Source organism: Buteo buteo, chromosome 1 (genome assembly GCF_964188355.1).
Source record: "Buteo buteo chromosome 1, bButBut1.hap1.1, whole genome shotgun sequence".
NCBI classification, from domain to species: Eukaryota; Metazoa; Chordata; class Aves; order Accipitriformes; family Accipitridae; genus Buteo; species Buteo buteo.
Window position 1 is genome coordinate 30779411 of NC_134171.1, and position 15140 is coordinate 30794550.

General features: G+C 41.5%; 1 protein-coding gene across 2 annotated transcripts in view; it reads left to right on the plus strand.

Annotated features, from left to right (window-relative positions):
* PDGFRA (platelet derived growth factor receptor alpha) overlaps window positions 1–14147 on the plus strand; it is a 35660-nt gene extending 21513 nt beyond the window's left edge. For both annotated transcript variants that reach the window (XM_075025977.1, XM_075025987.1), the window contains 11 exons: window positions 1427–1531; window positions 2253–2363; window positions 2643–2796; window positions 3887–4053; window positions 5188–5303; window positions 5886–6008; window positions 6618–6729; window positions 8449–8548; window positions 8670–8775; window positions 9482–9717; window positions 10771–14147. In XM_075025977.1, the coding sequence (XP_074882078.1) occupies window positions 1427–1531; window positions 2253–2363; window positions 2643–2796; window positions 3887–4053; window positions 5188–5303; window positions 5886–6008; window positions 6618–6729; window positions 8449–8548; window positions 8670–8775; window positions 9482–9717; window positions 10771–10918 (1478 nt within the window). In that variant the 3' untranslated portion in view covers window positions 10919–14147. The remainder of the gene's footprint in view (window positions 1–1426; window positions 1532–2252; window positions 2364–2642; window positions 2797–3886; window positions 4054–5187; window positions 5304–5885; window positions 6009–6617; window positions 6730–8448; window positions 8549–8669; window positions 8776–9481; window positions 9718–10770) is intronic.
* The last annotated feature ends 993 nt before the right edge of the window (window positions 14148–15140 follow it).

Sequence of the window (15140 nt, forward strand, 5' to 3'; positions counted from 1 at the left end):
GGCTGCATCCTGCCATATGGCTCCCAGACCTTCGGTCTGAAAAGTTTCAGGGGCCAAATTTCAGACTCAGGTTGTTTGAATTAGTCTGAAATTTAGTGGGAAGCTTTCTCACATCCTGATTGGGAAGGATAACCTTTGGAGCACAGGAATCTTGAAAAGAAATCGCATAGTTTTTGTGTGCGTGACAAACTATGCTGTCATACTCTTGGAGAGGTTCTTCAGTGGTAACTCAGCTAAGCGGTCTTTAACCGTTTCTTGTGCTTGTTAGTGATGCAGATATCGTTTGGTTGAAATTTTCTTTTAAAAGCATGTATACAATAAAAATGGGGGCTGTAGCTAGAGGATAACAGAAACATATGGCACTGCATGCCAGATAACACCTTCAGAAGCATAAAAGGCGGCAAGTTCAAACTGCAACGAACGTCAAAGACAAAATGCCGTATATCTCCATAGTAAAAGTCACTACTTATTCTTTCTGTGCTGGAAGTCAAAAAGTAACATAAAATAAAATAGAGAGCTTGTCAGGAATATGAAAATATCCTGGCATCTGGAGCTCATATACAGGTTAGTTCACTGAGTAAGTGTAGCCTTGATGAACTTGCTCTTCAATATGGAAACTATGAAATATAGTATTTTGGAGTATGTTTGTGGAGTTCATATTTCTCTAAAATCTCACTCAATCTGTACACAATTCTTCTGCACACTGTATCCATATCAGGAGACAGGATATGATAATCCAAAATTTTTGTCTAAATTGATTTGTGGGAAGAGTTAAGCGTGTATAAACATTAGCTGTTTCATTCCAGCACTTGGAAATTTGCAATAAAATTTATTCCAGCATATGAAACACACTTGTACATTAAACTTCAGAGAAGTTTCCCCTCATGTGTGACCAACATGTATTTCAGCTTCTTGCAGATCACTAATGGCCTTGCTTGTCTATTTCTAAATGTGCTGTTGATGTGCTTCAGTCTATCTTACTGCTGGATGTATCCAGCATTGATGCAATGGCCCGAAACTACAACTAAGGAGTCCAATTCAGATTTTTAAGTAAAGGACACAACTAAACTGTAGTCAAGTGCTGACTGAGGCAGAAAGGTCAACTTAAACATAGGAGAATCAATGATTAGAAAGGACAAAGTGAGGGTGGCAGGGCACAGTAGAAGACAAATTTGAATGAGTTGAGCTCCCATGTGCAGATGTGCTCCTGATGTTTTCTTGCTTGTTTTTATTTAAGAATTGTACTTAATGGCAGTATTTCATATTTGCCTTTTCTACTTAACAACAACAGTAATAACAATAATACCACTGGTCTGGCTAAGTGAGCGTGCTCTTTCCGCACAAGAATCACAACCTGTAGAGGAAGCGGGAAACAAGGCAAATTGCTGTTACTTTCTGAATAAATAATGCTCTCCTTTGTGTTCAGGTCGAATCCTTGGTTCTGGTGCATTTGGAAAAGTAGTTGAAGGGACTGCGTATGGATTGAGTCGCTCTCAACCAGTGATGAAAGTAGCTGTGAAAATGCTGAAACGTAAGTTGTTGCAGTTCCATTTCCTCAGCTAGGTAGGGCATGTTCCCACAGGGTTACTTAAGCACTGCTTATGTATAAATAGATTCTCCATATCTGAAGTTGAAAATGAGCTGTGGAATGACTGAAATTTAAAATTATAGTTTAGCTTGCTTCATGGCATTTCAAGACTGAAAGTATCCAGGCTTCTGAAAACATCTAAAGTTTGGTTTTAGCTGGATGGAGTGTAGTAGCCACAAGAACTCAGCAAGATCAGAAAAAGATAAAATAACCATGAATGTTTGTGAAGAAGTGAAAGCTACACAAGAAAGGAGAAATAGGCAGGTCTCGTGTGAGAATCTTAAGCTCACTAAAGATTTCCCCGTTCATAAAAGCTGAGAAGCTGATGCAGTGATTCTGGAGGAACCATAAGGACTTGCTTGTGTTGAAACAAGCAGCTTGTAAAGTGCCTCTGTGCCACCTGGGCAATCCACTGTACCCCCGGAGAGGGACAAACAGACTGGGTTAGCTATTGAGCTGCATCAAGTGAGTCCTTTATTAGTGATTTGTGACTCCTCTCCAAGATTTAAGAAAGCCCCTTATCAAGTAAAGGACACAGTCTTCTTCAAGAAACCATGGTAGCAATGCTCAACCGAGGCAAGCATGGAGAAATTTTTTGTTGTTGTGAAAAAGGCAATTGCTCTCACTGAGTGGCTGGTGTTTTTTTTTTTCTTTTCCCCAACAGCTACAGCTAGATCAAGTGAAAAACAGGCACTCATGTCTGAACTGAAGATAATGACACATCTTGGCCCTCACCTGAATATTGTGAATCTGCTTGGAGCTTGTACAAAATCAGGTGGGTTTGGCTGGCAAAATGGAGGTTTCCTGTGGAGCCATCACTCACTGCTTAACAAGCACACAAATTTCAAGTAAAGGATTTAACAATAAATATAAACAAATAAAAGGTTTCACAAACCTACTTGATATTTGGTAGTAGTTGCAGGCATAACTTAGTAAATAAAAATATATTAACCCACAATAATTTTTATGTTTTATGTTCTATTTCCCACTATTTTTGGAGTGGTTTTTTTTTTCTAAAGACCCCACTCATCAATGCATGATTTTGCTTTATCAGGTCCTATTTACATCATTACTGAATACTGCTTTTATGGTGATTTGGTGAACTATCTGCATAAGAACAGGGACAATTTCCTGAACCGACACCCAGAGAAGCCGAAGAAAGATCTGGACATCTTTGGGATGAACCCAGCTGATGAAAGCACAAGAAGGTGGGAAAAAAGGAAAAAAAAAAGTATGACCTGCAACTTAAGGAAATGTCATTATTAACCCTTATTCCATTCCTCTCATTCATTGGTTTAGAGCCCTCCCTAATTCTTCTCATTAGAGTTTTATTTATCAGGTTTCATAGATCTGGGAAGGTTTCAGCATTTTTTGTTCAGTGTCCCTGACGTGCCCTAGATCCATGTTCCCCCTGTGTAGAGATGCCTGCAGTCCCAGGACCACCGTGGGTTCTCCATAGACATCCTGAGGTCCCAAAGAACATTTCCATTAATAAAGCTTTCCTGTAAAAACATCCTTTTTGCCTCTACCAACCTAAGTTTTAAAAGTAAAGTGCGACTACCTGGTTTCCTTGTTTCCCTGCTTGGGGAATTTCCACTGTCCAAAACTCCTCCCCTTCAGACAACCTGGCAGAGTTTGTTCTCCAAGCTCAAGTACTCTCCTTTATCTACCAATGGCTTAGCCACTCTCAATAGTTCCTTATGGTTCATCCCGTAGCTTTTTCCAGATGACGGTGGAGGAAGCTTGTTGTCATACATTCAGCAATAAAGCAGTGCCATAAAATTAGCCAGGATTTAGAAGGTAAACAGAGATTCCTTCAAAAAATCACTCAGGCAAATACATCAACTGACTCAGTAGCTGAGTACAGCCAGGACTATTCATCTGAGCATGGGTTTGTTCAGCAGGACTGGATTTGATGCAAACTGTCTGGGTGAATAAATTACATCTATCATTCGGAATACCTTTCACTAAAAGCCCTAGGTAGTAATACTTGAATCCAGTGGGATTTGGGGAAGTTAGATAATCTATGTTTACATACCTGACTATTGACAAAAGGATAAGTTTGAAGCACTTGTGTTTGACTACAGTGATACATGGTAACAGGTACTAATATGTGATAATACATGGTTATGTCATAATACATGATCTTTATGTATTCCCTATCAAGAAGCCAGCTCTTATATTTCAGAGCAATACAATTGTACCCCATAAGAGAACTGTTAGTTCTACAGGATGTTGTGGCAGGGAAATCACCTGGGCAATAGTAGCTGATACACCTGTATTTTTTTCCAATTTCAGTTATGTGATATTATCATTTGAAAACACTGGAGAATACATGGACATGAAACAAGCTGATACCACCCAGTACGTGCCAATGCTGGAAAGGAAGGAGGGATCTAAGTACTCTGATATTCAGAGATCTGTGTATGATCGTCCTGCTTCATATAAGAAGAAATCTATGTCAGGTAATGTAGAATTGTCCCTTCTGCATACATCATTGATACAAATAATTCTTGCATAAATTTTTGCCCTAGTAAACTACTTAGCTGTGTTCAACAAGTGTGTGAGTATAAGCTATAAGCTAAAAGTATATGCTTGTGTTCTTCATTATGCTCTGGGGATAGGAGCGCATGCTCCTGGAGCAGAAGGGGTCCGGTTGTGTATTTGCTTCTATGCTGAAGCGCTGAGTAGCTGTGCTCTGCAACGGGGCTGTAGGCACTCTTTGGAGGCAGTGATTTTATCAGTCTTGTAGTTTGCAAGATTTTGAGCAATAGCAATGAACAATAATAATAGTAATTCATATTGCTCTGTTTCCACTTACATTTCACATTAACTGACACTTAGCAAATGCAGAACACTCCCAAATACTTTCCTGGATTATGTAATGAAGATAATGAATGCATCCCATTCCCTGGCCCTGTTCTCAGAAACCAAATATGCTTTGCTTTAAAAATAGGCACCATCACTTCTGCCTCTAGGCCTCAGAAACTGAACCATATCCAGTCCCAGATTTACATGGCAGACTAATGTACTCATATTGTGCTCTAGGACAGTCAGGGTAGATGAATCACTGCATTTTGACTGTTTTTTTTGCTGACATCTTTCATAAAAAAATAAGAACTGTTGCCATAGAATTCCTGACCCTTTTTGCTGGTATTGGATTAGTCCCAGTGAATACTTGCCGGGAAACATAACAGCATTCAGCAAAAGTAAACGGCTAAGAATGTACGTGCATGCACAAAAACCTCATGAAGGCACCACCTCTAAATAAGTGGTTTTGTACCACACACTGAGTGTTGTAAACAACCTGTGTAACGCTTCAGTGATCCTTTTTAATTTTACCTTTCCCTGTAGTTCTCTGGGGAAAAAACAGAGACAGGACAAACCCCCAAACCTATATCTAATACTGGATGTTTTTAAGAATGCAGTATGTGTCAGTGACTGATGCAGACATTAAAAGTGGTTAGTTGCTATGAAAAGACTGGTTTGGTCATGGTACTCTGTTAAAATCATCAGCTCAGAATCATGATAGGTAGGGGGAAATGGATGCTGCTTTCACACTCCACAGCACAAACACATTTTTCTCTCTTTTTCAATAGAATCAGAAGTCAAAAACCTTCTTTCAGATGACAGTTCGGAGGGCCTCAGCCTACTGGATTTGCTGAGCTTCACCTACCAGGTTGCACGGGGAATGGAATTCTTGGCTTCTAAAAATGTAAGTAAATAAAAAAGTAAGTAAATGGAAGAGAGTGTAAAAACGTCTTCATTGCCAGCTATGGGTTTCAATTTAGATTCTGAAAACATGACACAATATAATATTCTTTTTGGGGTTGTAGACAGTTTTCTCACTTACCCGGCAACTGAGATCCCCACAGTTGGAAAAATCAAAGCAGCAGTCAGTCCTCTTCTCCTGTTGCAGCTTGTGATGTTCATGGAGTCAGGGTGCCAGAGATGGTGATGGATCTAGGCAGGACCTGGGTGGAGGGTCCATACAGCCGCAGACCAGCATGGTCAGAAGCATAGACATATCATTAGTACATGATGGGTAGAAGGGGAAAGGGTGGCATCACTTTTGTCTCTCCCCCACTGCAATGCATCCGCATGAGCCCTCACTGATTCTGAGGACTGGTGCCTACCCCTGCCCCTGTTAGCAGGGCAATACAGGTGCCTGTTCAGTAGAAGGGCTTGTTAAGACTGTGTCCAGAAAGTCAACAGATCTTTTTCAGGGATCTTTGCAAGGGAAATGGCCCTCGTGGAATTAGCATGTCCTTGAACAACTGAATTTCTCTCCATACAGTGTGTGCACCGTGACTTGGCAGCTCGTAATGTCCTCCTGGCTCAAGGAAAAATCGTGAAGATCTGTGACTTCGGGCTGGCTAGAGACATCATGCATGATTCCAACTATGTCTCCAAGGGCAGCGTATGTACTTCTTAATCTCCTGAGCTCCGCTTTAACTGAAATGAGAACTGTCAGTTTTAGATACTGTTTAATGTTCTTGCCATTCAGTGTTGGTTACATTAATTGACCATTGGGATGAACGCTCCTGTGAACAATTTTTCTTCAGTTCATTAATTCCTGTAACTTTCCTAATTCTGCTTTAAAGCCAAAAAGTACTTGGCCACACTTAGTACTTCACAGGCTTACATTTTAACTGGCAAGTTTTGTGACTGGATAAATTATTAAGGAACTGTCACTATGATATGGAGAGTAGTGACACATCAATCAATGACATATCAGATCTAGATCAGCAGCGCCAGCTTTTGTATCATACCTTCAATCAGCCTGGTCATTTTCTAGTGATAAAATTAATGCAGTTATGGCTTAGTTTTTGTGGGGAGCAAATAGCAGCATTGCTTATAGTCCTGGTACCTCTGTGTTATACGGAATCAAAAATAAACACTAGCCAGGTTAACACAACTTTTCTTATTAGAGAGAGCTTAATCCTGGCTATCAAACACCAGTTGTAATGGGAAGCACTTCTTTAATGACTCATCTGAGTGGTTTGGGGTTTCTTTCTTTTTGCTACAGACTTTCCTCCCAGTAAAATGGATGGCACCTGAAAGCATTTTTGACAATCTGTACACAACTTTAAGTGATGTCTGGTCTTATGGCATTCTGCTGTGGGAAATATTTTCTCTTGGTATGTACTGTGAACACTTTCTTATGTGTAGTGATTAAGCTTTGTCAGTTCAAGCTGTTCTCCATAAAGTATTTCAAATTCTGCAGTAAAAATATATGTGTGAAATCAACTGTTAGTTATTCTTCTATACTGGGTTTCAGATCCCAACATTAGGCATGAAGTGAAATGTCCATACTGTCCCAAAGTTCTCTTCAGATTTTTTTTTTTTTTGCAAGATACTTTTTTTTTGCTAGAATACTGAAAGCACTGAGTAAAAAGCTTTTGTGGAAAAGTATTGGTGTGCTGAGCTAGGATGGTTTTTCTGGCTAACACGAGAAGGAACATGCATCCCCCTTGCAACAGGGTGCCTGGGGCTGCAGCCCAGCCCAGCGGCTGGTTTGAAACAGTCTCTTTATATGTGTTTCCAAAGAGCCCGTCTTACTCCCATTACAGAATGAAAACAAATGTCAATCTTCTGGGACACTGATTTCTCATTTCCAGGTCAGCACTGTTCACACAGTTAGTTTATGGCAGCATAAAGTGGTTATGACAATGTATAGCAGTTACAGACAATGTACAGTTCCCAACTGGGAACAGCCTGGCTCTTTCCTCAGCCTCATTAATTAGCCTCCCGGGCGGGTGGCTGGCCTGCTTCAGTAAGCGTGCATTGCCCAGATTTACTTCCAGCAGAATTAATCATGCCTGTATTGTATCTACTACTGCCCCACGGCAACCCCAAGCCTAATGTTATTTTCTAGAATAAGTTGTCATATAGCTGCTTCTCAGAAAACAGCAGTTGCACCACTATTTAGAGTATTGATTACTGTAATCTCTGGGCATCATAGGGTCCTGTAAAAATCCATTCCCCAGCATCCCTGGGAGGCATGGGAGTGCCGTTGGACAGCTCAGGAACAGAGGCACAGCTAAGCCTGTGCTTCACTGCCTTACCTGTAAGGAAGGCACTGAAGCTCAGTTTTAGGTGAAAATCCTGCTTTTGAAAGGGCTGAGGTTTCTGGAGTATTATTAAAGTATGCCTCCTCCACCTGAGAAAAATGATCGTTCTTGGGAAGCAAAACATATCCCAGCAGTGTTTGTTAAGAAGGTCAACTTTGACATCTTGTTGCAACACTGACTTCAGCTTGAATGATCCTTTTACACACCAGCAACAACTGAGCATGAGTGCAATGTTGTTTGCATGCTGTGGCCCCAAATGATTGCTTAACTGTGTCAGCTCAGGGGCCAAGCCCAAACTTTTCGACAACCCATGCACCCAATGTGAGCTGTTGTCTAAAGCTAGCTGCCCAGGTGGGAAGACTCTTAGCTGTCGTGCAGGTGCCAAAGGCAATAAAACCAAAAAGAGCAAGTGACTTGCCTAAGGTCACACAGAAAGTCAGTGGAAGATCAGAGCCACGACCTCAGATCTGCCAAATGCAGGCTGATGACCTGATCCAGGTATCATCCAACCTCTGTCCCCAGTCAATACATTCTATAGACACTGTAAAGGTATTTTTTTTTCTAAGTAGTACCTTCTTCAATCTTTCCTAGCCAACATTTCACGTCAGGGCTTAACGTGGTTAAGACAATAGCTCTGATGTGAAACACTGGCTAGGAAAGATTAATTCTGATGGCATGTCAAATTATAGCATTAACACTTTTGACATGAACAGCAAGACGGTATTTGAGAACTCTGCATGGATAGTCAAGTATAGAGTAGTATGTTTTCTTCTCTTTTATCTGCAGGTGGTACACCATATCCTGGCATGATGGTCGATTCTACTTTCTACAATAAGATCAAGAGTGGATACCGAATGGCCAAACCCGATCATGCTACCAATGAAGTGTACGTGTGCATTTGGCTTTTCCATACCTGGCCAGTCTCCAGACAATTTTGGCTTTAGTTTCTGTTTGGTTAGTCATTTTCCTTTACCAGTTGGTTAAATTGGTTTCCATCTTATCTGCAGGTATGAGATCATGGTGAAGTGCTGGAACAGTGAACCAGAGAAAAGACCTTCTTTTTACCATTTGAGTGAAATTGTGGAGAGCTTGTTGCCTGGAGAGTACAAAAAGGTTTGTTCTTTGAAATTTTCTCTGTGTTTTCTAGATACTGTTTAGAGGTAATTATAAGTGTTGTTCCAGCCATCAGAGTCATGGGCACTGAACTGGTACATCCTAACCTACGTGAATTACGTGATTTGGACAGGGACATTGCATGTTCTGTTTCTGCATGCAAGCTTACTGAGAGAAGCAGTTCTGCAGTGTTAGCTGGGAAGCAGAGCTCTCCATTTCTAATGAAATCCTACCAGCTCAATTTTTCTACTAGAGAATGGGTTTTATGTATTTTCATGGGATTTTCTAGGCAGTGAAAGAATTCTAGACCAGGGACTACTTGGCCCATGTGTACGATCTCCCTCTCTCTTTGGACCCTGACACCAGCAAGTTTTCTCCTTGTACTTCTGGTACCTCCGGACAAGCTCTGCCTGCCCCATCATTCAGTGTTTCATTTTCCCACCTACCTTCACTCCCTTCGCCCTCTCCCTACCCCTCTTTCACATCTATTTGTCTGCTCTGTGCTGCCACACTCACTCCTGCATCATCTAAAACTTACTTGTCACTTCTCCCTTTGAATTATTTGAAGATGCTTGGCTTCTCTATCCAGTGTTGCTGGCTCATAGGGCAGAATATTTGCTGAGTTAATGAATCACAGCTCCCCATCTGAAGAAAGGCAGCCTTAGTGAATAGTGTCTAATGAGGGGTTTAAAATGAATATTTTCAGAGCTACGAGAAGATTCACCTGGACTTCCTGAAAAGTGATCACCCAGCTGTCACACGCATGAGAGGGGACTGTGACAATGCTTACATTGGTGTCACCTACAAGAATGAAGACAAGCTAAAGGACAGGGAGAGCGGATTTGATGAGCAGAGGCTCAGTGCTGACAGTGGATACATCATCCCCCTGCCTGACATTGACCCTGTTTCTGAAGATGAGCTTGGCAAAAGGAACAGGCACAGGTAGGTGTGGTTTACAGGTCATATAGCCCATAGTCACTGTTCGGGATCATGTTTGGCATTGTGCATTAACACTTTTTAGCATCCTACTCCACAAATGGTTTCCTTAGCTCTGTTGAAACTGTTGTTTGGGAAGGTCCCATGTAAATATGGTAGTATGACTGGCCACAGTGTTTTCAATGGGAAAAACCTAATTTTGCCTTTTTTGTGATGGCCATGGGAAGGGGACTTCTGGTAGGGTGCTCCTGTATGTCACTGGAACTCCCTTGCTAGCTTGGCTGCATCACAGTGGCTGTCTGGCGGCTCCGTGGGCACATTTTGCAACACGTCTTGCCTACAGCTCAATGCCTTGGAGCTGCATAGGAGATCTCAAGGGATTGATTTGTTCTGTGAAAGACCAGCTCCAAAATTTGGGAGAAGTTGTTTTTAGTATCTTCCATGGTATTCTTTTCATTGACAGCAGAGTATCCAGGACTTTTTACTGCTCCCTAGTCAGTTTGCATGACCGATTCTGCTACAGCACAACACTGTGCAACTCTTCCTGTGAAAGGGGGGGGGCTTAATTCGGCACTTAATTCATAGTATATAGAATTAGCAACCTAGATACTTCTTTTTTTTGATATTTTTGTGCAATTTTCAAGAAGGGGATGAATGAAGTCTCTAAGAAGCACTATCCAGATTAAGATTTATTACCTCTCTCTGTTATTCTTATCTTACTGTCTGTTACTGTTATCTTATTTTCACCTGGCCTCCCTAGATTTACCCAAGGACCTATTGTCACAGCAGTGTCATAAAGCTATTTCTCTAATGAGTGTCCAGTGGAAAGTGTTTGGAGGAACATATGAACAACCTGCTCCTGTAAATTCCAAGGCGGTTCATTACTCTTGAGATACAAGATGTGTCATTTCCTAAGAAGTGGGCGGTCAGAGTCACCTAAGATTGCGCCATGGGTCAGAAAGCATGTGGGGAGGTAGTGTTCAGTTCTGCTAGAGACTGGAGTACTCATCCAGCCACATTTGCCATGTATTTTCTCTCTGAGATGTTTGTCTCTTCCAGTTCCCAGACATCTGAAGAAAGTGCCATTGAAACCGGTTCCAGTAGCTCCACTTTCATCAAGAGAGAGGACGAGACCATTGAGGACATTGACATGATGGACGACATCGGGATCGACTCCTCAGACCTGGTGGAGGACAGCTTCCTGTAACCCCACAGACACCTTCCAGCTCTGCACACGGGCAAGCTTGCCGTGTCGTCTACAGACTTCTGCTCCCCAGAGAAAACCACTTTATTGCAATGTCAAGGATGTGAGGAGGAGGTGGATTTGTACAGAGAAACTCCCAGTGATGGGCAGAAGAATCAGCCTGACTATGAATGATAAAGACATGTCGAAGATGGATTTTTTTAGTGTTGCTTCTCGCAGTACTTCAGTAGCATCTCAGTGTTGTTTGCCATTTGAACTGGTAGGAGGACAAAGGAAAAGGCCACAAACAGACCAGTTTTGTGTTTCAAGGGCATTCATATGACTTTGATGGATCGAATTTCCACTGCAGCAATACTTTACCATTGTAATTATGTAAATAACTGTCTACTCAAGGATCTTTTTGAGGTGCACATTGAACGTATGCCATGGATTTTAGAAGAGATTGCTCATGAATTTTGTGTACTTCCTCCCTCAATCTCAATGTCAGCTGCTGTTGAACTATCATGTGAATTGAAGAACATGCAAAAACCACTTTTGGACCAAAAAGGTCTAAAACCACAAGGGACTGACCGGTACTACAAAACATGTTACTTTTTACCATTAATGCAAGTAACAGGGAATAATAATAATAATAATAATAATTAAAAACCAGTCTATGATAGGTGTTAGAAACCTAGTAAGTCTTTATTAACTATAGAAGATAGCTGTTTTCAAGATAATACTACTACTGTTTTCAGTAACACTAAATGTATATTTTACAATTCATTGTCCTTCAGTAAAAGCACAGTCTCAAGAAACTTTTTTAAGTACAAGGAAAAAATTTATGACCTGAAAATGTTTATGAAACAATTCTTTTTTTTGGCTCTACGCAGTATGGTAACTGCTCTGGTTAGCCAAAACTACTTTAACATGGAGAAAAATTTAAGATTTTGTTTTCTATCATGAGCTGAGTAGCTTTTCTAATCAGGTATACTAGAAGCAGTGATTGTCCTCTGATTAAGGGAGGTTCTAAAAATATAAATGAAAAAAAAAAAAGTTATGCCAGATCTCCAAGATGCTGGAGAATGGAAGATTATGATAAACCACCAGCAACATCCCATTATTAGTGTTTCACGGGTACTGAAAAGAAATCCTATCCTGGGGTTAGCTGTGAAGAATCGATTTGATATTTGAAATGCTCAAGGAACAAAGACATCTCTCCCAGCCTGGAACTCAAGTTTAAAATAGCAGAAATAATTCTGCTTCAAATATTCTTGTCTTAGTTTTCAGGTTTCAACAGGAACAGAAAACTCTATTATCTTTGCAGACTGTAACTACAACTCGTAATTGCTTCCAAGAGTGTTTTTTGGAAGAAGGTGCATGAAAATGAACCTGCTCTCAGCCTGCAATAGTTGTTTTTTGACACCACTTTTATGAACAAAGTATTACGATTACTGCTATCACTGTACAACGTGTTATTGAGATATGATGCTTTGGAAGACTTACATGTGAAAAAAGGTACATCACTGCGAAGGGCCCCATCCTTTCTGGTGCTCAACTTTCAAACTAAACCTTAATCCAGTGCGATGAGCGTGTTGCAGGACGTGCTCAGCCTCTGGCACAACACAACCAATGCAAATGCAGTGCAAACTCATCCCTGTGTTGCAGTATTTTTCCTAGGAAGTGTGAAAGACGGGCCAGCAGTGACCGACAGAACATGCAGCCATGTTAAACTACAGTTTAACTTGAAATGGCCCTAAGAAAAGCTACACAAGTCCCCTTGACTTCACTTGTTGTGGACAGTTGTGAATCAAATGAAAGCAAATGTAATGTTGTCAGTGTTACAGGCAAACAATTCTGGGTCTGGGTTTCAAAATGTCACCTGGCTGAGGCCATGTACAAACATACTCAGATGTGAAAACAGGACCAGCAGCGAGGCACCCACATTTTCAACGTGATGGATACTGACAGTCAGAGGGAGCTGTGAGTGATGGCGCATCCTCCATTTCTTGCAGTCAACAGATCAAGACCAAGTGTCTTCCTGGGAGCCATGCTTTAGCCAAACACATGTCACTGAGCTCTGTACGGGGACAACTGTGAAACATAAAGACTCTCGATAAAGCCAGGACAGATGAGACGATGTGAAGTCTCCCTCCAGCTACGAACTATGAATTGAGGAAACACAAATTGTCTATTGGATATCCCAGATATCTGAATGGCCACTTGAGACCACATGTGCCTTAATTTGCATGTGTAGTCATCACAGCTACACATTCAAATTAGGCAAGCAATTTCACCTGCATTTTTGCACATGGCCTAGTGTTCTTCAGGGTTTGAAAATCAGCCCCAGCATGTTTTATTATACCAGCTACTGGAATCTAAGGACATTTTCATGCAGTCTCCCTTTCCCCTCACTGGTTTCATTCTGTACCTCACAGCACGTCTCAGGGCTAGACCCAGATGGTGGATGTGAACCAGAGCTGGCTCACTTTCTGATGCATGGTAATGCATCCTGTCATGAGTATCATGTAGATGCACTGCATCCATGGCAGGGGTCTAGCCAAACCCAGCTCATTGCAGGCTTGGAATCAGATAAGCTGGCCTGGAAACTGGAATGAGAAGCAGAGGAAGAGAGGGGATTTACAAGAGAGGGAGAAGTGCGAGAGGATGATTCATTTAGTTTTACAATATTATCAGTATTACAGACTTTTATGGCTTAATTTTTGAGAAGCCACTGGAAGAGATATTCCCAAACCTTTTGCTACAGTAATTGTATAACGACAATCAGCATTAGCCTATGAAACACAGCTTTTGATTTGGAATGGCCAACCAATTCCTTACAGTGTGGTCTGCAACTTGTACAAAATGGTCCTATTACATGATGAAGGACGTGAGATATGATGATGTTATACATCAATATGTATATAAGTATTTTTATATAGACTTCTAGAATACTGCCAAAACATTTATGACAGCTATATCACTGCCTTTGTTTATATTTTTTTTACTGTGATATATTCCACAGGCACGTTAACTGTTGCACTTTGAATGTCCAAAAGTTATATTTTAGAATAATAAAAAAGGAAGTGTTTCCAAAATGGTGGCTGTTGTGAAATGTTTGAAGAAGGGCAAACTGGCCTGAGTGATGGTAGGCACAAAATGTATTTCAAAAATGCCCCTGTTGATATTTTGTCTTTGAAAAAAATCCTGTAAATTAAGATCTCTATATTTCAATAAATGATATATAATTTAAGGATATGTGAGGGGTCTATACTCACTTATTGAAAGATGATTATATAGAATCAGTCTTGCTTGGTTTTTTTTCCCCCAAAAGGTTTTTGGTTAGTTGAGTGCTCTGCGAATCCATCAGGCAGCAATGACAAGCAGGTCTCTCAGCCCTTCCAGTGGGCATAGTTGGGAAGTACCTGCAGCAAATGACCTGGACAGCAAATGACATCTATGGGGAGCCATGTTGTCCTTCAAAACACAGCAGGTGCGGTGCTCCAGCAACTGCTGTCCGGAGCAGAGCACGTGCCCCAAGGCGGGCGCTGGGCTCCCCGCATGAGATGAAACCCCTCTTGACACAGGCACCGTGGGCGTTGGGGGAGTTTGATGCCTGCTGCGCTGCACACACCGAGGAAAGGGGGGACACGGGATGCAAACGGACATGCTGCACCGCCTGTCTGTGGTACGTGCTCTCGGCTGCTTCTAGCACAGGTGTACAATAAAGGCTTTTATGCAAAGGTTGCTTTTAACAAGGGACTAAAAGTGACTTGTGTCAGTCTTCAGCCTAAAGCTTTTGATGATTACAGAGGATTAGATGGTCCCACCTTGAAATGGCCATGGTTTCTCTGCCTCTGGCTGCAGGGTTTTTTTAGACCTATGCTGAACTCACCTTTATGAATCAAACCAGATTTTGTCCTATGGTTCTGTGCTCCCACAGCAATTAATTTTACCCAGTGAGTGTAACTGAACATGGATTTGAGAAGAATTAGAAGATTTCAACCTGAAAACAGAGCTAAACTTGTCAGCTGCACTTGCTGCACTGGAGCCTCTCCTGGTTTGCCGGCAGGAGCCAGGCAAGGCTGGCTGTGGGAAAGCCCTGTGAGCGGGCAGGGTAGCAACCTTCTGTCCATGGAGTGGTCACTGTTGTTAAAACATGCTTGGAGATGAACTCTCCATCTAACATCTCCCTCTCCTTCACCACTTCCTCCAAAGCAAACCTCCGCCTTGCTTCAAACAGGGT